Consider the following 24,542-nt stretch of genomic DNA (forward strand, 5'->3'; position numbering starts at 1 on the left):
ATTTTAATTTTTAAAAATCCTAAGTAAAATATCAGCTAACTAAATCCAATAGTATACTTTCTTTAAAAATGTACTGTGATCAGGTGTATTTCATTCCATGAATGCAACATCAGACAATCTATCACTTTAAATCAATAGGCTAAAGGGGATAATTCGTATGAATATATCAATTGATGGAAAAATTATTTTTGCTAAATGTTATCATCTATTTTTTTTTTTGAGACAGGGTCTCACTTTGTTGCCCAGGCTAGAGTGAGTGCCATGGCGTCAGCCTAGCTCACAGCAACCTCAAACTCCTGGGCTCAAGCAGTCCTCCTGCCTCAGCCTCCCAAGTAGCTGGGACTACAGGCATGCGCCACCATACCCGGCTAATTTTTTCTATATATATTAGTTGGCCAATTAATTTCTTTCTATTTATAGTAGAGATGGGGTCTTGCTCTTGCTCAGGCTGGTTTCGAACTCCTGACCTCGAGCAATCTGCCCGCCTTGGCCTCCCGGAGTGCTAGGATTACAGGTGTGAGCCACCGCGCCTGGCCAATGTTATCATCTATTTATGACTAAGGAATAGACAACTCTTAGAAACCTAAGAGGAGTAATGTTTCTTCATTTGGGAAAGAGAATATACCAAAAACCTGGAGCAAACATTATGTTTAATAGAAAAACATTAAGTGCACACCTCTTAAGATCAGGAATAAGATAAGGAAGCCCGTGACCAGAGCTGCTGTTAACTTATTACTTGATGTCCTGGCAAATGCTAAAAGAAAAAGAAATGAGATGGTCTCTGAGAATTCCTGTCAAAAAAAAATAAAAGAATAATAAGAAAAAAAAGAAATGAGGTATAGAAATTAAAAGGGGAGAGATAAAATGATCATTATTTGCAGATAATATAATCATCTATCTCTGAATATTTCTGGAAACCATCCCCACTGTTGCAGCCTCAGTTCAGTTTCCCAAAGTCTCTTGCCTAGAAAGTCACAACTGCCCCCTAATCAGTCTCCTGAACTCTGGCCCAGCCCACCCTCCACAGCAGAGTCCGTCTGTCTTCCCTCCTTCCCTTCCTTCTTCCCTTTTATTGTAAAAGATGTACACATTCATTATAGAAAGCTTAGAAAATACCTATAAGCAAAAGAAAGAAAACATAAGATGCCTAGATAAAAACATCTGATGCCATCATTTTTGTTTATTCCCTTCCAGAATTTTTTCTATACATTTACATGTTTATGAAAAGGAAGAGACTGCTAACTCAGCAAAGGCAGAGATCATGATTGTCATCTTTACTGCTGTATATCCAAGGCCTCGCCCAGTGTCCAGCATACAGTGGCATTTACCTAAGTGGCATGCATTAAGTACCAAACAAATACTGTTGAATAAATTAATGAACAACATTGAATGGTTTACATTTCCACTAACAGTGTATGCTAGTGTCTATTTCAGCCATATATTTATCAAGAATGGGTACTGCTATTAAAGTTTTACCTACCTGATAGGCAAAAATGGTATCCCACTAAGGTTTTTTTTTTATTACCTGTGATCAAAATACTTCAGATCCCACTAAGGTTTTAAAATTTTAATTTCTTTGAATACCAGTGAGGTTAAATGCTTACCTGTACATTTACTGGCTGTTGTGCTTCTTCTAAAACTTTCCTAATGTTTTCTGCCCATTCAAAAAATTGGGATATTTGTTCTTATCTTATTAGTATGAAAATGTTCTTTATTATTAACCTGAGCAAGACCAGGTCAGAACTCCATCACACCACATCCTGACTGCCTCTTCCCCACAGTTTCTTTCTAACGAGCCCCTTCAAATAGGGCACATGTGCCTCTCCCACTGGGAGAGCTCAGACAATGAGGAGACCCAGTGCCACTCTTGTGGAGCTCACAGTGTTGATGAGGAGAAGGGATGATGGCCTACGATTGCCCTTAGGGCCAAACCCAACTCCTTCCCATGGACCACAGTGCCTGCCTCTGATCTCAAGTCACCCTATTCTCCCCCTTCTCACCTGACACTCCACACTGGCCTTCTTTCTCTATGCACCTTTAACATGAAGAGATCCTTCCATTTTAGGGACTTTACACTGTTTTTCCACCTGGCTGAAACATTCCTCCCCCGGATGTTCTGTGGCAGTTTTCATCATTTAAATCCCAGCTCAGAGTTCAACTCCCCAGAGAAACTTTCCTTGACCACACTATGTAAAGTAGTCCTCCATCCTGCTACTCTACTTTATTTCCTTCATAGCTCTTGTCACCATCAATACTTACATGATCAACTTTATTGTCTACGTGCTCAGTTTCTTTCTCCACTAAATATAAGCTGCATCAGGAGATATTTGTATCTCCTTTACCCACTGTATATCCCCAGAGTCTAGAATAAAGCCTGACACATATGTTCATTTACATACCATCATCCCTGTCTTCAGAAATGAGTCTATCAAGGGAGATATCTATTTCACAAAGAATTATACAATTAATCAACTACAAACAAGTAGTGTCAAGTGTTTGAGGCAGAGGCACAGGGCCTGTTCCCAATGCTCTGTACCCTATGTATCAAAGGACCATTCTCTTACTCTTTGGGCAAATTTTGCTGCAAGACTTCAGATTCCCTAGAAATTGTTTGGAACTCAGAGGATCTACCCAGGAATCAGGCCCCAGTAACAGGGCAATGTTCGTTCCTCCAGGCCTAGTTCTCCAAAACTTTGGGGTCTAGCCAGGCTGTGGCTGCAACTGTTGTATCCCCCTTCTCTCTAGACAGAACAGGCTACAACATTTATAGCTAGCTTGTGCAGCGCTGTCTGCTCCACTAGCCCCTCCTGGGATTTTTGGTAGGTCTTGGCTCGGGGTCTGGCCTCCTTAATGCCTTACCAACCCCCCTCCTCACTTCTCCTCATTTTTTGCCCATGTGTCTTCCCTGTTGGCAGGCTGGCTTGCAGAGGCTGAAGCTGGGAGCTGCTTCCCCTGTCCCTCTCTCTGCTCTTCCTCAGGATCTCCTGAATGTCTCTCTCCAGAGAGATAAGCAAGTTTTTACCCTTGAGGGATACTTCTAGCTGCTCCCTGCTTAGGGCGGTGTTTTGAGCCTCTTTGTAACTCAAACTAGTGCAGCTATCTCCTGGACTAGTGAAGTTCCAGGAAGTTGGGTTCCAGGAAAGCCCCACGAGGCCACGACCTCGTTCAGAGGAGGTGCAAGTGAGGTTCCAGACCTTACTCCACACCGACAGCCACCCTGGGAAGCTGCGCTTTCATTTCTTCACCTTCAAGCTTATCACAGTTTACCTCTTCACTTCCAAGTTTTGCACAGTGCCTGGTACATTTTAGCACTTAATGAATAGCGGTAATTAATATCATTAATTCATTTAATAAAAAAAGTAAATGTCCCAAGCACTGTGCTAATGTTTTACATGGAATACTGGTATTCCATTTTAGCAGGTACCATTACAATTTTCATTTTGCAAATGAAGAAACAGGTTCAGAAAAATTAAGTGGCTTCCCAAGGTCACAGGGTTCTGGGCTCTCTTTCCATTGCCCGAGATGCAACGAAGCAACGAACAGGAAAAATGTTAGAAAGCAGGCAGCGCACCAACATGTAACGGGAGCACAGAACAGTGACAAGCTGCTCGCGGTCAGGAGCTTTCACACTGCTCTGCAAGCCGGCTTCGTTTCCTCCAAGCACAGACCGGAAGTGTTCCTGACGGCCGTGTTTCTAATGCGCACGACCGGAAGTTCCTACCCGCGGCTTTGCTGGCTTAGGGGAGCGACAACGGGAGCCTCGGCCGGGGGACCCAGGTGTGGAGGCGTTGGGGTGGGGGCGAGGAGGCTGATGGAGCCGTTAGGGACGCTCAAGCGGCGGGACACAGGCAGGACCCCGACCTGACCTGGCCCACCCTCCTCCTCGCGGCCTGCCTCTTCACCCCGACCCCACTTGGGTCTCTAGTGTCCCCGCCCCCTGACCCAAGCCCTGTCCCTCCTCAGGCACTGACCCTTGACCTCAGGTCGCTCCCCCATCTCTCTGGCGCGATGGCTACTGGCGCAGATGTACGCGATATTCTAGAACTCGGGGGTCCAGAGGGGGATGCAGCCTCAGGGACCATCAGCAAGAAGGACATTATCAACCCGGACAAGGTAGCAGCGGCTTCTGAGAGAGTTGGGTAGGGGGAGTAACGGGGTGGGGAGGGGTGACAACAGAGGAGAGATGGGGGAAATGATGAGTTGCTATACTTTTAGTGAGATGGGAGATAAAAGGTGTGACATAACGGGACAGCGAGTATGTGTCACATTTGATGAGATGGGACAGAGGAGGTGGGACTCTGTGGGAGATGGTGGGGACCATGAGGGTATGACATTTGTAAGATGTTGGGTGGGGAGAGACCAAGACATTGTGACAGTCTGAGAGATGGTAGGATGGGGAAGAGAATGACCTGCTCAAACTGGGGGTGTCCCTGTGATTGGGTTTACCTTTATAATGTGGCATTATAATATGTCAGTATGTGTGTCATTGTTCTTGTAGGTACTGGTTTGTTCAGGGATTGAGCTGGGCTAAATAATTTTCAGGAAATGGGGTCTAGGTCATGGTTCCTTTCTGTGGTTTCCTTTCTCAGAAAAAGTCCAAGAAGTCCTCTGAGACATTGACTTTCAAGAGGCCTGAGGGCATGCACCGGGAGGTCTATGCACTACTCTACTCTGACAAGAAGCAAGTATTGGAATCCCAGGTTCCTCACGCTCTGGCCCCCGATTTACCTGCCATGTCCCTAACTCCTAATTTCTCTTCCAGTTCTTTCTCTTTCTTCCCCTGCCCTCTCCAGCCAGGGCTCCTGCTTGCTTAGTAGGATGCAGGAGGAGCTCAGATCTCATGCTCTAGGACCTGACTTCCTTGCTGCAGGGTAGATCAGCTCCCTGAGCTGAAAGGCTCTCTCGTACACCTACTGATTCTAACCTCCCACCTCCCTAAACCCTACTGCCAGGGATGCACCTCCACTGCTACCCAGTGACACTGGTCAGGGCTACCGCACAGTGAAAGCCAAGTTGGGCTCCAAGAAGGTGCGGCCCTGGAAGTGGATGCCATTCACCAACCCGGCCCGCAAAGATGGAGCTATGTTCTTCCACTGGCGAAGGGCAGCAGAGGAGGGCAAGGACTACCCCTTCGCCAGATTCAATAAGGTGAGCTACCTCCATTCAGGCACAGGCCAGGATTGCCCACCCACTTTGAGCCACTGGGAGAGCTCTCCAGTCTCCTAGGGTTGGATCCAGAGGCATGCTCAGGCCCAACCATGGTTACCTACTCAGTCCTTGTGGCAAATACATGCAGAGTGGGACTCTTTGTGTCTTTTCTGCCCATGGGATCCTATCCTTCCCTGGACCTGCTCTGGTTTTTCATGGCTTCTCTTGGTCTTTCAAATGTTGCTGTTCCTCAGAGCCATATCCTAGGTGCTCTGCTCCTCTCACTCTGTACTGTCTCCCCAGTGTGTCTCATTTACCCTGTGGCTTCAGTAACCCTCTATATGCCAGTGACCCTAATGTAATATCTCCAACCCAGAGCAATGATTGCCACATAGCCAATCATTTACTAATATCTCTGAATGCCCCACAGGTACGTCATATCAAGTAGGTACCCTTGAACAGAACTCATAATCTTCCCTCTATTTTCAGCCTCAAACCTGTTCCCCATCTCAGTAAGTGGCACCATTATCCACCCATTTGCCCAAACCAGAAACTCAGGAATCATCCTTGACTTTGTTTTCTCCCTTAGCTTGCACACTGTTTCAATCAACAACAGGACAAGGGCAGCAGGGGAAGGCAGATAAACATGCGAGGAAATAAAACAAATTGGAGTCTTTCAGATAAGAGCTATCAATAAAGTGAAACCAGGATATGAATAGATATGAAATGAGATAAAGAGTGAACTTGTAGGTATAGGGGAAACCTACTTTAGATAGGGTGGTCAGGGAAGGCCTCTCTAAGAAGGTAGCTAGACCTCAGTGATAGATCTAATAATTGAGTCCTGCTGATTCGGTTTCCATAATATTAATAAATCACATTTCTGCCTATATTCTTCATTCTCTGTGCCAGCCCCCTAGTCCAAGCTGAGTTATTTCTGGTCTCGATTACTAAGGCTCAGCAGAACAGGGCCTTGCTCAGACTCACCAGGCCAGTGAGAGGCAGAGCTAGATTGGGCTAGGATTTCCTAGCCCATTACATAAGCCACTGTACAGTATGGGCTTGTAGCTGCTGCAGCCTGGAACAGCCTAGACTTAGAGCCTAAAAGCACTAGGGGCTCAAACCCAGGACCCCAAGGCCTGATTTCTCTCCTTCCAGCCCAGTAGATCCAACTGTACCTGGACACCTCCCCCTGGATGGCCCACAGGCTTTTCAGACTTAGCATGGCCAGGTGTGAACCCATCATTCTCCCACCTGCCTCAAATATGGGTTTTTCCTCCATCTCCCCGTCATCCTTAAGCGCCTTAGATCCAGTGGAGGAAGAGGCTGGAGATGGAAGACTGAGAATGGACAGGCAAGAGGCGAGGCATCTGAGGGGGTGAGAGGAAAGGATGAGACAAATTGAGGTGGAGACAAAAGAATGTTCATTCATTATTAAGTAAATACTATTCCATGCCAAGTCAAGCCCTAGGCACTGAGGTCACAAAAATGAATCAGATACAATGTCTACCCTCAAAAAGCTCTCCATATTGTTGGGGATGGGTCAGGGGAGGTACAGACAATTATAATTGGGTGGGATATCTGCTATATTGGGAGGACCTGAAGGTCATAGAAGCTTCATAGAGTAGTTAGAGCCTGAGTTGAGTCTTTTATTTTTTAATTTTTTTTATTTTAGCGTATTATGGGGGTACAAGTGTTAAGGTTACATATATTGTCCATGCCCCCCCTCCCCCCTTGAGCAAGAGCTTCAAGCATGTCCATCCCCTAAACGTTGCACATCTTACTCGTTGTGGTTGTATATACCCATCCCCTTGAGTCTTGAAGGCTGATGTCACCAGGTGGTATTAGGAATGCAGTGACGTTTCCAGGCATAGGGAACAGCATGAGCAAAGGCATAAATAACAAGTTTTTAAAGGTTATATGTATGGGATGCTATGGCCATTTCCATGTTGATGAAGCCTAAAGCCCAAGGTAGGATATGGTGGGAGATGAGGCCTGAGAGGTCAGCAGGGGCTGGGCCAGGCCAGGCTGGGCCGTGGCAAGCAGACTCAGGAATTTGGGCTTTGCCCTGGTGTCTTTAGGTAGCCAGTGACGGACTTTAAGCAGAGTAGTGCCAGAATCAGTTGTGTTTTTTCTTAGAGACTGGGTCCTGCTCTGTCACTGTCCTGTTGTCATCTAGGCTGGAGTGTAATGGTGCAATTATAGCTTACTACAGCCTCAAACTGCTGGGCTCAAGCAATCCTTCCACCTCAGCCTCCCAAATAGCGAGGACTATTGGCACATGCCACCATGCCTGGATAATTTTTAAAAATTTTTTGTAGAGACGGTGTCTTGCTTTGTTGCCCAGGCTGGTGTTGAACTGATCTCAAGTGATCCTTCTGCCTTGGCCTCCCAGTGTGCTGGGATGATAGGTGTGGGCCACTGTGCCCAGCAAGAATCAGTTTAAGTTTTAGAAAGATCCTAGTGACTATAGGGTGGAGACTGAAGTTGGAGTGAAGTGAATTAATCATCTTCCTCTTCAATACTGCTCCTCCTGGGATGTCCCTTTCTCAGTCAGTGGCTCCCCATCCACTCTTGCTCTAGCCAGAAACATAGGAGTCACCTATGATAGCATCTTCCCTCACTCTGCACATCCATGTCCTATGGTTTTTATCTCCTAAAGCCTTTCCAGTCTGCCCTTTTCTCTGACTTCCACTGTGCTGCTTTAGTTCAGGCCTTTTCACCTCTCACCTACATTGTTTCTAAAATCTGACACTTGGTCTCTTAGACTTGTGTCACTCCTGTGTCCTCACTGCTGTCAGGGTGGTCTTTGTTAAAGAGAAACATGGCCATTTGGTCTTAAAATGAAACTTACTGGCTCGAATCACCCTCAGGCTGAATTCTGGACTCTTCAGCAGGGCTCCTTAGCAGCTGGCCTCTGTTGACTCACCTTTTCACGCCTCTTCCTGTCTCTCCCTTTGCTTGTTTTCCCAACAAGTCCCTCACTGCTAAGCCTGTGCATAGTAGGCTCTTTCTCTCAGGGCTATTTGTACTGCCCCTCTGCCTAGGATTTTCTGTCTATCTTCCCTCACTAGTGAACTTCTGTGTTACCTTAAGACTGAACCAGGCCCAAGTTAATTCTTCTCTTACCATCTCTTGTCCCCAAGCTGGGTCAGGTGTCACTTGTTATACCCTAAGCATACTTGTGTCATCAAACTGGCCACACTGTACTAAAATTATTTTTTCAGCTGGAGTGTGAGCTCTGAGAAGCCAAGACCCTGTCATATTCAGCAGTGTGTCCCCAGTATAGATGTTACAAGCCCATGACAAATATTTGTTGAATGAATGAAAGAATGTCTTCCTTACTTGACTGTGACCTCCTTGAGAGCAGGACTGGCTACACAGTTCCTGAGTATTTTTTAATTAAATGGAGTTAAAATGCATAGGAGGAATACTTAACCAAGCCAGAGAAACTAGAGAGACCAGAAGAGACGATGCCTGAAAGAGACCAAAAGAATGAAAAAGTTATCTAGGTGGAAGGAACATGGAAGTGGGAAGACATTTCAGGCAAGAACCAAGGCTGAGAGGGGAGCCTGGTATGTTCCAGAAACTGCTAGTTATTTGGCTGGAACTTAGGGTCCATGAGGGACAGCTACAGGAGGAAGCTAGGCTATTTATTCATGTTCACTGATTGAGTCAGTAGATGTTGATACCTATAATGTACTGAGACCAAAAGGTAGGAAATGAACCAGATAACCCTTGCTCTTGAGGAGTTTGCGAATTATATAGAAGGTGCTTTATCTTGCAGGTGGGAACCTTTGAGAGTTTTTGGATTTTTTTTTGTTTTTTGAGACAGGTTCTCAATATGTCACTCGAGCGAGTGTAGTGGCATCAGCCTAGCTCACAGCAACCTCAGACTCCTGGGCTCAAGCGATCCTCCTGCCTCAGCCTCCCTGGTAGCTAGGATGACAATGCCCAGCTAATTTGTCTATTTTTAGTAGAGATGGGTCTCACTTTTGCTCAGGCTGATCTGGAATTCCTGGCCTCAAGTGATCCTCCCACCTCGGCCTCCCAGAGTGCTAGGATTACAGGCATGAGCCACCATGCCTAGCCCAAGAGGTTTAATAGGTATGGTTGGGTGACATGATAAGATACGTATTCTTGAACACTAGAACAGTGTACCTCAGATTATCTGTGGTGAAGATAAGGATGTTTTTCTTTTTGATTTCCAAACCATCAGAGACTGATAAAGATAATAAAATTATAAGAAAAAACTAAATATGTCTATATTTCTTCGTACTAAATTCAGCAGCACACAATTACTATACAATTGTTATAAAAGTTTTCCAGCACCTACTTTCAATTTCCATTCTTATAGACCAGTGATAACTGTTTGCAAACAGCACTAGTTTGCAGACTGCCCCTTAAGTAGCACTGTTAAAGAGATCAAGTGTTGGCTGCAAATGGAGAATTGATTGGAGGAGGATTGAATGTAGGCAGACACCAGTAGGGAGGCTGTTTCTTTGATCCAGGCAAGTGATCGTGGTGGTCTGGATTGGAATGTGGAAATGGAGATAGAAATTTTGGAGGTAAAAGTTAGTTTTGGTGAAAGGGAAGAGTCAAGGGGAAAGGTAGGAATTAAAGGTGCTTAGGCAACTGGGGCTGGCGATGGTGACATTGACTGAGATCTGGACTGGGAGAGATGCACATTTGAGGGAGGGTGATGTTCAGTGCTGAGCATGTTAAGGTTGAGGTGTGTGTGGGACCTCCAGATGTCCAAGAGGCAGCTGGAAATGTCTTGAGAGCAGGTTCAGAGCTGGTTGTGGTCTTTAACAGAGAAGAGAAACTCCCTGGGCCAGACACCCTTCCTTGGTCTCTGTCAGACCCAGCTGGTGGTGGTGCTGTTTTTCTCTAGGGGGAGGCCTAGGGGATGGGGTGGAGGAGAAGAGAGGGAGGGACATTGGCAGGGTTGCATATGTTGGGACTGGGATTCAGGCCGGGATTCTGTTGAGATGCGTGACCTTGGGGAACTCTGGGGAAGTTGCAAGTCCCTCTGTCACCACTGGGTGGCAGTAGTGCTTTAGATAAGAGTTGCATAGACTAGGGGGGCTCCTGAGCCTTTCTCCAGGTATTTAGCCATCTGCCTAACCCCACAGTTGACCTTTGGACTCACAGAAGTGCTTACATGTGGGGCCCTCACCTTAACCATGGGGGCAGGAGCACGTGTTGCATTACTGGGGCTCTGGAGCTGAAGACATGGTGAAGTTGCTCCTGGGGTGAATCAGGCAGGCTATAGTTCCAAAGCCTATAGTCAAGCAAATGGGTTTTCTCCTTACGCCAGGCTGCCCTCTGCAGGGGCATAGGCAGAGGATTACTTTTGTGTAACCCAGGTGCTGGCAATAAACAGGAGCAGCTGTGGTCACGGGCTGCAGTCTGCTGGACATGATGTGACATGACATGACGTGAGCATGCCCCTGTTGTGTCATTTTTTACCAGTAGACTGTACAGGTGCCTGTGTATTCAGAGCAGGAGTACCAGCTCTATCTCCACGATGACGCTTGGACCAAGGCAGAAACTGACCACCTCTTTGACCTCAGCCGCCGCTTTGACCTGCGTTTCGTAGTTATCCACGACCGATATGACCACCAGCAGTTCAAGGTGAGCTGTTGTGCATCTGCACGTGTGCCCAACCCCTGGAACTGACCTTCATGCCATCCCTTCCAAGTGCCCCTGAATGTTCATTCCCCTGCCTGGTCTTGATTCTCAGAAGCGTTCTGTGGAAGACCTGAAGGAGCGGTACTACCACATCTGTGCTAAGCTTGCCAACGTGCGGGCTGTGCCAGGCACAGACCTTAAGATACCAGTATTTGATGCTGGTCATGAGCGACGGCGGAAGGAACAGCTAGAGCGTCTCTACAACCGGACCCCAGAGCAGGTCAGCCCCAAGCCCCACATACCTTTCTTCCATGACCCAAACCCCTTGCCAATTGCCCCCATCCTCCATGCACTCAATTCCCTCTCCCAGGTCCCCCTGCCTTCCTTGATACTGTGACCTGCCCCCAAGCCCATCCCTACGTGGGTCATTCTCCTGCTCTCCATGGCCCTATACCTCCCTCATGACCCCTGACTTCTCAGGTTTCCTCACTGGCAGCCCAGCACCCTGTCACCGCCATGTCCACCCGCACTCCCACATGTGCCCTCACACACCTAGCATCTCTCACCTCCCAGGTGGCAGAGGAGGAGTACCTGCTACAGGAGCTGCGCAAGATTGAGGCCCGGAAGAAGGAGCGGGAGAAACGCACCCAGGACCTGCAGAAGCTGATTACAGCAGCGGACACCACTGCAGAGCAGCGGCGCACGGAACGCAAGGCCCCTAAGAAGAAGCTACCCCAGAAAAAAGAGGCTGAGAAGCCGGTGCGGGGGCTAAGCCAGCCTAGCTCAGGATAGAGGGGTTGCCCTCAGAGTGGAGGGCTCTAAGAGTACCTAGAGCTACTGGGGTGCTGGGACTAACCCTAGGCCCATTCCCCGTGGCACCCTGGTCTCCATAATGTCTTCTCTCCCAGGCTGTTCCTGAGACAGCAGGCATCAAGTTTCCAGACTTCAAGTCTGCAGGTGTCACGCTGCGGAGCCAGCGGGTACGTGAGTCACCTCCTGTGGTGTGTTTGGGCCCTCAGCTCTTGTGCTCTGGGTTCCACATGCTGCAGGCAGGTGGGCTGAGTGGTAGGGGAGGTTGCTGCAGACAGATGTGGCCTCTCCAGGATCTCAGGAGCATGTGGCCAGGCTGAAGTAACAGCTTTCACTATATTCTCCTTCCTGGCTATTCCCTTTTCTGGCCCATACTGACCTTCATGGGTTACTTCTCTCTTCTACCTCTTCCACCCTCCCGCTGCCCTTGGTCCCCTTCATCCTAAGCCTCTTGTCGGGGAGAGGGCTTAGCTGCCTGGGTCATTACAGATGAAGCTGCCAAGCTCCGTGGGACAGAAGAAGATCAAGGCCCTGGAACAGATGCTGCTGGAGCTTGGTGTGGGTGAGTATGGAGACTGGGCACCACAGGCTGTATCCACTCAGGGCTGCGGATGAAGGCCGGGCACGGGGAGGTCAGTTCACAAGGATGGGCTTCCAGCACATTGTGGCTCCACCCCTGTGCTGCCCACCCCCTGCAGAGCTGAGCCCGACACCCACGGAGGAGCTGGTGCACATGTTCAATGAGCTGCGAAGCGACCTGGTGCTGCTCTATGAGCTCAAGCAGGCCTGTGCCAACTGCGAGTATGAGCTGCAGATGCTGCGGCACCGTCACGAGGCACTGGCCCGGGCTGGGGTGCTGGGTGGCCCTGCCACACCAGCCTCTGGCCCAGCCCCGGCCTCTGCTGAGCCAGCAGTGCCTGAACCTGGACTTGGCCCTGACCCCACCAAGGACACCATCATCGATGTGGTGGGCGCACCCCTCACGCCCAATTCGGTAAGAGCCTGGATAGGCTGGGAGAGCATGCCCTGGCTCCGCTCCTTCTAGTACCTGCGGACAGGAATGATCAGCCCCGAGAGGCTCTGGGACTGAGCTGGGAGTGGGTGGACCAGTGGGTGTCATCCCCACGAGTGTTAAATGCACACACCAGACCGGACTCAGGCCTTGGAGCCACTGACCTCAGTACTTTGTGTCTCCTCAGAGGAAGCGGAGGGAGTCAGCCTCCAGCTCATCTTCTGTGAAGAAAGCCAAGAAGCCGTGATAGGCCACGTGGGGCGTGGGCGACGCTGTTGTGTAAATAGAGCTGCTGACCTGGACTGGGCTGCTTCCTTTTCCTTCCCACCACTTCTGATGCCTCTGGCTGGCGGGGTGGGCCAGGAGGGGTCACCACAGCCACTCCACAGGGTGGGAGTCAGGCTTGCCTGCGTTCAGGCCCTCAGCAACCCTCTGACCACTAACAACTACTAATTTTGCCAAAACTTCTGCACCTTGGAACACCCATAGTTTCACACAGCAGTGGCCTCAGATACCAGTAGCTTCAAGCTTGGACAGTCCTCACACTTCCATAGACTTTTGTATATTCAGGGAGGGTGTCACAGGTGCTACAGTGACGGCCACTTGCTGATGGCCTTGTCCAGAGGCAGCCTGAGGCATGCTCTACCCGCCTTCACACCCTGACGGTGTCAGGCACAGCAACAGCCTTACACACGCATGGCTTTGCACACACACCCAGGGTCTCGTTTCCCCGACTTTATTCAGTGGCACGTTCACAGCGGGGATGGGGGTAGACACAGGGTGGGGCCTGATCTGTCCTGGAGCCCTGGGGGCACCACACACCATGCACTATGGATGGGAGGGGGCACGGGGGCTTGGTGGCCCCAGCAGAAGCCTGTGTACCAGGGAGAAGGCGGTGAGTGCCTGGGTCCCCCTAGCCGAGGCCCACAATGGGAGGGGCTGGTACTGGGCTGATACTGAGGGGTGGGATGGGGGGCACAAAGTGTCTGCTCCAGAGGGGCCAAGTGGCCAAGCACTTGCCCAGGGCACAAGCCCACAGGGCAGCTGGGGGACACTCTGGACGCAGAGCTGTGCCACTCTCCCTTTTCCCCTCTAGAGAGGGAGAGGATTCTGGGCTGGGCCAAACAGCTACCCTGTCCTGCCCCATCCTGTCCTCAGCCAATCAGAATGGCTTCGATGTCTGCTTGAAGATGAAGCCTCGATATGCGAGTGTCTTCATGATGTTGGCAATGTTCTTGCAGTCATCTAAAAAGAGGAAGAGAAGACATTTAGATGGGCCCCGGATCCTTTCCCTCATGCCCATAGGTGCTCTTACAAGGGTAGGGGTGGGGGTGAGATGCAGGGTCAGATCAAGGAGCGACAGACTCTAGAGAGGGAGATCCCATGCCCTGGTGGCGGCCATCTCCAGCTTCAGGCTGGGCTAGGCCGGCAGGAAGCCTGGTCTCAATGCTTCTCAGTCCCATAATTCATGCTGGAAATTGGCCGGCATGTCCCGCCCCGGCCCCAGCGGTGATGTATGGGTGCCGTCGCAGTAAGAAAAAGGCAGAGTAAATGTGTAATTTCTCCCTTGACGGCCCCCGGCCGCTGGGCGATCCTTCTTGTTGCCGCCGCGTGGGGACGGCCCGTCCGCCACACTCCGTCTTCCCGCCACCCGCCTTGATGTCTCCATTTCATTACTGTGCGGCCATTCATCACGCCCACAGCCAGGGTGACTTTGCCGGCACTTTCGTGTGTGTAGGAGATGTGACCCAAGCCATAATCACTGGTGACAAGGCACTGCTGGACCAGGGCCCCAGGAAACACCTGCCCTGTGCCCCTGGCTTGTGTGATCAAACAGTAGCTTGCCTGGGCACCTGTTCCTGTGCAGGCCCAGACAGGTTGGGGAGGGTCCAGGTTTGTGGTTCTCACAGCCTTGGCCATCAGCCCTCTATTGGACACTCCTGTGTACACCAGCCCAATCCCTGCCTCCGTCTCAAAGTGCATGCTGGCCGCCCTTTTGGGCCCTGTCTGCCTGCGTGTGCCAGACCCTATCACAAGTAGTTTTCGACTCCTAGAATCCTGGAGGCTGCAGGACCAGGAGCCTCAGAATCATGAACACGGGCCAGGACTTGTTCCACTGCCACCACCACCAGCAGGAGGTGCCACTGCCCAAAGCTCACCCCACTGGAGAAGGCCTAGGAAACAGCCTGAGTGTTTCTGTTCAGCTGCCCAAAGCAGCCACCACTCACCATCCCCTCACCCCCCTCGCCTCCTACTCCTCTCCCACTTCCCTTAGATGTTGGGGACTTAACCAGAGCCTCAGCCGCCACCAGCCCTCATGGGATCAATGCTGTGATTGAGGAAATATTGCACATCAATGTCATAATCAAGCGTGGAGGTGGTGGTAAGGTCAAGGTGGGGTCAGGAGGCCTCTGCATCTGTCAGAGACCAGCCCTTTCCACTGAGCCCCCAGGCCCACTTTTGCCAGGACCTTAGCCTTGGAACTGGGACCCTCCAGTGTGAGAAAAGGGCTGTGGGAGAGGGTGGAGTCTCTGGTCTGCCAGACACCAGCTCTGGAGCCTGGTTTGCAGAGCTCAGCACAGATGGTCCTACAGTAGGTGTGGGCATGAAGAAGGGACACCTTGTTCCCTCAGGGACTCAGGAAGCCATGAGGCCTGGTCTGAGGCAGAACAGTGGGAAGACAGATGGGTGGGTAGTGGCGGCCATGGCAACTCCAGACGTGACCCATCCCCGTGGTTTATGGGCCGGACACGCACCCCGCTCAGCTGAGGCCCCGTCATTTGTCTCCCTTAGTGTGTATGCCTGTGCTGTGGGGGTTGAGGGGGGTGGAGGGAGGGGGCTGTGACAGGAGGAGCTAGGCAGTTGACAAGAAGGGGAATGGGACAGGAAGGGGCCTGGGAGGGGGAGGGTTTATGATGGGGCCCAGGGGCTGAGATGGTGCTGGTGGAGGGGCTACGATAGGGAGATTTTCTTCTCAAATAAACCTGGCCCTGTCAGGGCACCTCCAATCCTTCCTGTCTCCTGCACTCTGGGGACCATGGCTGCTGTGCATATTAAGAATAAGTCCCCTCGTTATCTGCAATTACCCAGCGGCCACACACCTCATTTCTTCCAGCAGAAAAGAAAATTAGTTTTCTATTGACTTCATCTGGCTCCTCCCTCATTGCTGGACAAATCGTTCAATTTGCTTCCCCTGGCCCAAGTGAATGTCCTAGCCCCGACCCCCAGGCCACCAGCCATCTAGTGGGCAGGCACTGATCTCCCACCTGTGCCTGGCCATGTGCCCCACTCTCTGTCCTTGACCTCTCCCCACTCCACACACTGGATGACTTCATCCAAATCCTGAGCTTCAGCTACCCCTGAAGATCACCATCTCCAGCCTGGACCTCTCTCGTGAGCTCCAGACAACATACTAAGCCCCTGGAACATCTCTTTCTGATATACAAACTCAGAATCTCCAATAATGAACTAACTTCCTTCCCAAGCTGCTGCTTACCCCTGTGTTCCCCATCCCAATGAACAGCATTATAATCCACCCAAAATGCCCAAAGAAGAAACCTGGGGGTCATATTGCTACCTCTCCCTCACTCCCCAAATCTAATCAGGCATTAACTTCTGTAGATTTTCTCTTACTCTCTAATCTTCTACTTCCCTTCGTTCTTGAAGCCAGTCAGCCTGCTAGTCCAGATCCCATTTTTTTTTTTATATGCACTTGGAATATACTATTATCTCTCACTTGGATTACTACAGCAGCTTGTCTTGTCTCTCCCTCTAATCCATTCTCTTGTAGTCAAAGTGATCTTTCTTACACAAATCTGATCATGTTCTTCCCTCTTTAAATCCATTCAGTGGCTCTCCTTGCCCTCAGTTTAAAGGAAGTGTCCTCAACCTATGGCCTGAGGACATTTATCCGGCCAGCTGGGTGGTTTTGCTGCCGTTGCCTGTCCTACTTAGCAGCCGACTCGTCCGGGGCCCACAGTGGGCATGTGTGGAATGTGTGCCGCACTCTCCGATGGCCCTCCAATGGTCTGAGGGACAGTGAACTGGACCCGTTTAAAAAGTTTGAGGACCCCTGGTTTAAAGGCTTTGCAAAAATTGATTGTTGCTATCTCTGGTCTCTGCCACTCTCTACCCCCAATCCCTGTACTCTGATCTCAAGGAACCACTCACTGTTTTCTGAAAATGAAAAAGTGGGTTTTGGAGTCAGACAGACCTGTTTCCAATCTTAACTTCACCCACTGGCTGCACAGCATGCGGCAAGTGCTTAGCTTTTCTAAACTCCAGGTTCCTCCACTGGGGCTGATGACGGCGTTGTGAGGCCTGAACAAGGTGTTGCAGCCACACGTATTTGCATATGCTTTCCTTCATGCTTCCTGAAGAGATGGCAAGGGTGCCAGTTTTCTGGATGAGCCAACAATGAGAAAGTGTATTCTGTATAATCTGTGGTATAGATGACAGATGGGGGCCAGCACACTTGATGAAATCAACTGGCATCACTCCACAAACTCTGACTGCTGACTCCTGTTCAATGGAGATTCTGGAGTCTAACTTGTTGCAGTTGGTCCACTGCAATAAAGAGACCCAGAGAGAGGAAGAAACTTGCTCCAGCTCACCTAGCAAGTTAATGGAACAGCAATTTGGGGCTTCCAACCCTTGAAGCCTTGATAAGAGTCAATGCAAACTACTGATTAGTTTTTAAGAAGTCAATGGCACAATTAGAAAATGAAACTTGGCAGAAGCAGCACCAGAGTCAGATCTGGGGCATATAATAGGTCAAAAGTTCAGAGAGAGACAGCAGTAGGGTAACAACATGGCCTCTTGGAGAGTCCTCTGCCTGAAGCTCTGGGGCCACCTGGGTTAGCAGGCCTGCCTTCCGGCACCTCTCACTGAGCTTGCGAGGTCAGCATGAAGGTGCTATAGGGTGGGGAGTAGGGGGAGGGGGAAGAGGAGCACAGCCTTGTGCTCATAATAGAGGCCTCTAAGAGTAGGTCTTCCTCACCTTCAAATTCCAGAAGGCTAACCTGGTTTATGTTCCTGCAGAATCATCAACTTGTGACAAGATGATCCTCTTCTTTTGGGGGGGCATTAATATTCTTAACGTTGGGAATATTTTATATTGCCAAGACCATAATGGGAGAGGTGCAGCTGCATAAGTCCCTCAGGGAGGAGATGAACAGACTAGCACCTAATGGAAGGATAAGGCTGAGCTCAAGGGTAGTCAAATATCTGCTTGGCAAAGCAGCAGCTCATGGAAGGGTGGCTCAGATTGCTTAGGACACCAAGTGAGAGCTCACACAGGGCAAACAACCTGAGGCTGACATGCTCCAGTTGGCTGCACTTGTCTGGGAATGGAGCAGTAGAGGACAGGAAGCAGGGACTCTCAGGAGGGAAGGGGCCCCAGAAACTCTTGGAAGGTCATTCATTCATGCACTTGTTCGTTCAGCAAACATGCACTGACACCTTCCGTGTGCTCGGTGCTCACCGGCCATGCTGAGTCTAAGGGATGTGCAAGACTCTGTAGCTCTCTGCCCTGAAGTTGCTCAGATTCTCCCTTGCCAGGGGTGAAGTGCTATGAGAAAAGGAGTCATGGAAAAGTCACTAGTTCTGTCTGAGGATCAGGAAAGAATTCCTGGAAGAATAGGAAGTTAGCAGAGGTCTTAGGAGATTGGGGAGGGAGCTAGCCTGGCATGTTAGGGTTGAGGTGAGGAAGGTGTTCTCAGGAGGAACAGTACAGGCACAATTCTGGAGGTGAAATGTGGAGTGTCCCCCACTTCAAGTTTACAGCGGGTGGGGGTGATGAAGAAGCAGCAAGGGAGTTGCTAGAGATGAAGCTGGTGAAGTTAGTGAATGACTAAAGGAAACCCTGAGGAACCCAAAATGCTAAGCTAAGGAGCTTAAGATTTTATTACTCTGGGAATGATGGACATTAGCATGCTCAAGGAGGAGAATGACGGGACCAGATCTGTGTTTCAGAATTATCATCGTATGATGAGAAGACAGGATTGGAGGGGTTAAACCTGAAGGTACGGAGATCAATTAGCAGGTTCTATTGTGGTCCAGACTCAAAACAGTGGCCCAGAAGGAGGCCAGTGGCAGTAGAGATGAAGGCGGAGATATACTGATGATGTGCAGAAGTGGACAGAGGCAAGAGCGTTTTTAGGAAATAGAATGAGCAAGCCTTAATGAGGGGATGAGGAGGGATGCGTCTAGGACCTTAGTGCCACTCACTGAGGCAAGGCACAGCAGAGGAGGCACAAATTTGGGACAGTAATGAACTTAGCTTCGGATGAGTTAAGTCAGCTTCCTGAGGGGCATCTAGAGCATTTCCTTATGGCTTCTAGGCTTAATATCTTGCTTAAGAAGGCCTTCCAAATCCCAGCATTATATACATATAAACTATTCTTTATTTTTTTCTAATAATTGCAGTTATTTTCTATATTTAACTTTTTTATCCGTCTGGGATTTGTGATAAGAAACAGCAGATCTAACTTTGTTTTTTCCCTAATGGATGGCCAACTGTCCTATCGTTGACTGAACTATCCACACCTTCCCCACCCTTTTGAAATGACACTTCTATCATATATACAATTCCTACACATGGGTCTGTCAGAGCCAGGAAAGAGAATGAACATGGAATGATCAAAGAGGCAAATCAAGGTGGCGGGGGTGGGGTGGGGGTGGGGGTGGGCAGGAGGGATAGCACAGTGGCAAGCTGCTGACATAGGGCAAAGAGGCGGTGTGGCCTAAAGGGACATGCAGACACATCCCGAGGGCCACTGGAGTCTCCATAGGCCTCCTGCCTAAAAAGCTTAGCCTGGTAACACACTTTATTAGTGATCTGTAGGAGCTGGTGAGGAATGGGGCCAGAGCCCACGGAACAGGGACCAGCAAAGATGGGGTAGGGTGGTTGGGGGTGGTAAGGATGAGACATATGGTGTGTCCGTATTCTAAAACCTCCTTTTGTCGCCAAATCTGTTTGTCTGGACTTCTTGGCAGCAGTAATGCCCTGAGAGCAAAGTACCAGTTGCTCCTGGGCCTGCCTGACAGAGGACTGCCAGAGTAAATGCAGCCTCAGGTCCACATGGTGCATACTTACATTAAAAATTATTTGTTTATCTAAAAGTCAAATTTAACTGGTGTCCTATGTTCTTATTTGCTAAATCTGACAACCCTATCATGGGGGCCAGCATCCCAAGCTACAGCTGGGTACAGTTCAGCAAATGTTAGCTCAGAAGGAAGATGGGGGCCAAGGCAGTGAGTTTAGGGCTGAAACAGCAGAGGGTCCCTATATAGCCTCAGACTCTGGATTCAAATCCAAACTGTGCCTTTTTTTTTTTTTGAGACAGAGTCTCGCTTTGTTGCCCAGGCTAGAGTGAGTGCCGTGGCGTCAGCCTAGCTCACAGCAACCTCAAACTCCTGGGCTCCAGTGATCCTTCTGCCTCAGCCTCCCGGGTAGCTGGGACTACAGGCATGCGCCACCATGCCCGGCTAATTTTTTTATATATATATATCAGTTGGCCAATTAATTTCTTTCTATTTATAGTAGAGACGGGGTCTCGCTCTTGCTCAGGCTGGTTTTGAACTCCTGACCTTGAGCAATCCGCCCGCCTCGGCCTCCCAAGAGCTAGGATTACAGGCGTGAGCCACAGCGCCCGGCCAAACTGTGCCTTTTAATAACTGTGTGAACTTGAGCAAGTTCCTGAACTCAGTGTTTTGGTTTCTTCTTCTCTAAAACGGGAATAATAATAACTATAGCAACTACTTCCCTCAAAGGGTTGTTAAAAAGATGTAATGAGTTATTTGTGAAGTGCTTAAAACAGTAGCTGGGTTATTGTTACTATTGTTGTTACTCCAGTAACATCCAATAATAATACTTTTATTTCAACAATAATATGCTGATACCTCCCCTTCCCTGTTCCTTGTCTTAGACATGGCCCACACAGTCCCTGAGGCCCCCATTTACAGCCACCTTGGCCCACCCGGCACACTCCCCAGATATACAACTCCCTTCTCCCCAGACATGGCTCCTGTAGCTTCCTACCCCTCCCCCACCACAGGGTCTTCAGAGCCTCAACTCCGAAGTGACCCCTTCTTTCAGCCCCTCCTCCATCCCCCTCCACCCCACTGAGGTGCCTGGAGGTGCCACAGGGCTGATGGTGAAGGATGACGGTGGTTCCACAATAAGGGGAAAAGGCAATTTCATCTTGATTAGCAGGCGATTTCTCTCTCCGTAATAAGCACGCTCCAAATAATTAGCGTGTTTTACGTAATAATGAAATTACAGAAATGCAGTCCACTTATTCAAACAACTCACCATTACCATATTTTTAAATATTAGACTTAATTAGAGTTTATCACTTCAGAGAAGTATGCGGACCGAAGATGTTTTTAAAAAAATCCTCATAAAGTGTTTATTAAGCGCTGGTAAAGCTGGGATAATGATGTGTTTGGAAATTAAGGCAATCAAACACTTACCGCCGCTCCTGGAGGCCGGGCATGGAAATGAGGCCATTACACGCCCATTACCCGCCAGCTCACAGCCACTTGGGGGGCGGGGGGAGGATGCGCCTGGCCGAGAGGGCATGGTGCCCGGAAAAGCCTGTGCCAACATCCCAGCACTGCCTGACCAGTAAGCACAGCACCAAATTCCACCAGGAGCCCAACTCAGACTTGGCCAGGCAAATTAAATGGATTGGCCCCAAATGCCCAAGAAGACACCCAAGATCAACCCTGATCCCGACTCCCAGGGTTGGCAGGACATGTCAACTCCATCCAAACCCCAATGCAAAATGAGGACAGAAGCCAGATTGGGCAGCCAGGGAGGTCAATGAGAGGAGGTGGAGGGTGAATCCCACCTGCTGGCTCCAGCCATTGCAGGAGCTACAGACCCAGACCAGGTGACCACTCCCAAGCGTGGGCCACACAGGAGTGGGTAGCCAGAGTGGTGGGAGGAAGCTGAAGAATTGAGCCAGGGACCAGGCTCAGGAGTAGACCTGGGGACAGAAGCTGGACTGGGGAAAGCAGGCAAGAAGGGTGGCAGGGAGAGGGGCTGGCGGCTCCAGGCCCCATTTATCCCAGTGAATAACTAATTCCGGAATTTATAGTGCTGGGTTTTTGTTCTGTAGCCATTTATATCTGCGAGGGGAGGAAATGAAGAGGCAGCGCGGACGCCACATCTTTCTGTGTTATTGCTTGTCTGCCATTTGCAAATCATTATTAATTGTGGGCCCTGGTGGCAGGCCGGGTGGGGGCCGGGCTGGGTACATCCACATAGCTCTTCATCAAGGACCCCAGCCGCTGCCCCAGAGAGCCAATTACCCCGCCCTGATTGGGATCAGATAAAGAGGGAATTTTTACAAATTAGGGAATAAATAGAATTTCCACACAGGGCGCGGGCAGGACCTGAGAGGCTATAATGAAAAACCATCCGTCACCATCAGTGCGGCCTGGGCACGCAGCCCCGGCACCCCCTCCCTGTGGGCCCACCCTAATGCTCAGGGGCCTGGGCGTATTGGTCTAAGGACACCCCCAACCCTTCCAAGGCCTGAAAGGAGCTCCGGGGGGGCATGTGTACCCTTCGGGCTGGGCTGAAGATGCTTGGGTCTGAGCTCTGGCCTGGCCTAGTGCTGCCTCTCCTTTTCCCTGCCTGTCCCTCCGTCAGGATCTTGGGAAAGAGACTGAGGCAATCATGAGAAAGTCCACATCCATGTCCCTATAGCCATGGTGGCCCTAGGGCAGAGCCCCAGCCCTGTGGACCACTCACTCTGGGCTCCCATTAGCGCTCCTCCCCTTGGATCATTAAATATGTATATCTTATTACACGCCTTGTTAGAGTATCGAGCTCTATTGACTGATGATAAATCCTGAGCCTCGTCCTGGCCATAAATTTATCTGGAGATGATGAAGACTCAATAATCTAGTCAGGCAGATAATATCATCGGGCCTTAAAAAAGATCATTACATTATATGTCAGAATTAAAAGTGAAATACGCCGTAGTAACAGGGCGGCTGCTCTGGCCATTACAACGGATGCTTGCCTCCCCCAACTCGATCCCAGCCAAGGACCATCCAGGTAGAGACCAGGAAGCTTCACCTTCCTCCTGGCTGGATGCCACACCTAGAAGTGCCAGCGTATAGCCAGATAACCTACGGCCAAGTGAACGGGGCCTGGCCAGGGAAGAGGGAGGAAGAGGTAGCTACTGAGAACAGCTGAGTAGATCCACCATACCTGGCAGCCTCATCTCTCCCAACCAAGATTCCACCTTACCCTGTCCCTAAGGTCTCCCCAGGACAGTCTTCTGGGCTCTTCAGTGGTTCCAATAGGAAGGTATTAGGGCTTCACTCCCTTCCAGAACCAGGACAGATTCTTTCCAAAACGGCGACACTGAGATAGAGAGAGGTTAGACTATCTGCCTGTGCTGCCTCAGCCACCTGGAAAGTACCAGGGCCTGTGACCTGGCCCCAGACCCACGTGCCAGTAGCCCAGCCTTTCCTGTGAGCAGGTGCTATCAATCCAGACATGGCCACCTCCATCCTGAGACTTCAGCCCTGACATCCTGACCTATGAGAAACCTTATTGCCAGCTTCTTTATTCTTTGACTTCAGCATCAATGACCTTCTCCATTGTATCTCACCCTCAACCTTTTAAACATCCCTCCAGTTCAGGGGTCAGTATGAAAAAAAAAATATATCAAAAAAAAAAATAATAAACATCCTACTATTCTTCCTTTGAAATATTAAATTTAAATATCTCTAGTCTCTGACAATAATACAGGTTGAGTATCCCTTATCCAAAATGCTTGGGACCAGAAATGTTTTGGATTTTGGAATATTTGCATATACATAATGAGATATCTTACGGTTGAAACCCAAGTCTAAACACAAAATTCACTTATGTTTCATATAAACTTTTTTTTTTTTTTTTTTTTTGAGACAGAGTCTCGCTTTGTTGCCCAGGCTAGAGTGAGTGCCGTGGCGTCAGCCTAGCTCACAGCAACCTCAAACTCCTGGGCTCAAGCGATCCTTCTGTCTCAGCCTCCCAAGTAGCTGGGACTACAGGCATGCGCCACCATGCCTGGCTAATTTTTTCTATATATATTAGTTGGCCAATTAGTTTCTTTCTATTTATAGTAGAGACGGGGTCTCGCTCTTGCTCAGGCTGGTTTTGAACTCCTGACCTCGAGCAATCCGCCCGCCTCGGCCTCCCAGAGAGCCAGGATTACAGGCTTGAGCCACCGCGCCCGGCCTGTTTCATATAAACTTTATGCACATAGCCTGAGGTAATGTCACACAATATATTGATAATTTTGGCATGAAACAAAGTTTAGATTGCATTTTGACCATGACCTATCACATGAAGTCAGATGTAGAATTTTCCACTCATGGTGTCATGTTGGTAATCAAAAAGTTTTGGATTTTGGAGTTCTTTGGACTTCAGATTTTCAGATTAGGGATGTCCAACCTACACACTTTTTCTTTCACTCACTGGAACCTTCAGACCATTTATATAACTTTACTCCCTCCACATATATCATCCCTCCCTCCTGTCTTCGCTTTTTTGCTTGACCACTTTTGACTGTGTACCCAACGGCCACCCCTGGTGCCATGCTGGAGGAGCCCACTATTCCCTCAGGTAACCGGGGTTAATCCTTTGTGGTCTGAGCCATTTCTAGCAATCTCATCTCCCCTTGGCAGTCACTGGTGTAGTGGTGGGCATGTGTCCTGGCTACTGAGATTTGAGAGCAGGTTTGCTGAAAGGCCTTCAAGGAAAACTTCACTCTTATGAAGAGCAGCAGGAGGGAAAAATAGTCCTTTATATTGTGCTGGATGTTTTCATAACTGCAAATGATATGTGGGACTGCAGAAGCCATCTTCCAACCTTGAGGGGGTCAGCCTGTGAAGACCATGCTGAAGATAGAAGAGCAGAAAAATGGAAAAAATC

General features: G+C 49.5%; 2 protein-coding genes across 10 annotated transcripts in view; one reads left to right on the top strand and one right to left on the bottom strand.

Moving 5' to 3' along the window:
• The first annotated feature begins 3,681 nt into the window (after positions 1 to 3,681).
• Positions 3,682 to 12,903, top strand: DMAP1 (DNA methyltransferase 1 associated protein 1). The gene is made up of 11 exons (XM_012775937.3): positions 3,682 to 3,777; positions 3,964 to 4,113; positions 4,590 to 4,681; positions 4,953 to 5,148; positions 10,624 to 10,782; positions 10,892 to 11,059; positions 11,353 to 11,538; positions 11,688 to 11,759; positions 12,079 to 12,151; positions 12,288 to 12,583; positions 12,789 to 12,903. The coding sequence occupies exons 2-11, from the start codon at positions 4,009 to 4,011 to the stop codon at positions 12,846 to 12,848; spliced, it is 1,407 nt and encodes a 468-aa protein (XP_012631391.1). The 5' UTR covers positions 3,682 to 3,777; positions 3,964 to 4,008; the 3' UTR covers positions 12,849 to 12,903.
• Positions 12,904 to 13,321: 418 nt separating this feature from the next.
• Positions 13,322 to 24,542, bottom strand: part of ERI3 (ERI1 exoribonuclease family member 3) — a 133,698-nt gene continuing 122,477 nt past the window's right edge. For all 9 annotated transcript variants that reach the window (XM_012775946.3, XM_012775944.3, XM_012775941.3 and 6 more), the window contains one exon: positions 13,322 to 13,846. In XM_012775946.3, the coding sequence (XP_012631400.1) occupies positions 13,764 to 13,846 (83 nt within the window). In that variant the 3' untranslated portion in view covers positions 13,322 to 13,763. The remainder of the gene's footprint in view (positions 13,847 to 24,542) is intronic.

This window comes from Microcebus murinus, chromosome 2 (genome assembly GCF_040939455.1).
Source record: "Microcebus murinus isolate Inina chromosome 2, M.murinus_Inina_mat1.0, whole genome shotgun sequence".
NCBI classification, from domain to species: domain Eukaryota; kingdom Metazoa; phylum Chordata; class Mammalia; order Primates; family Cheirogaleidae; genus Microcebus; species Microcebus murinus.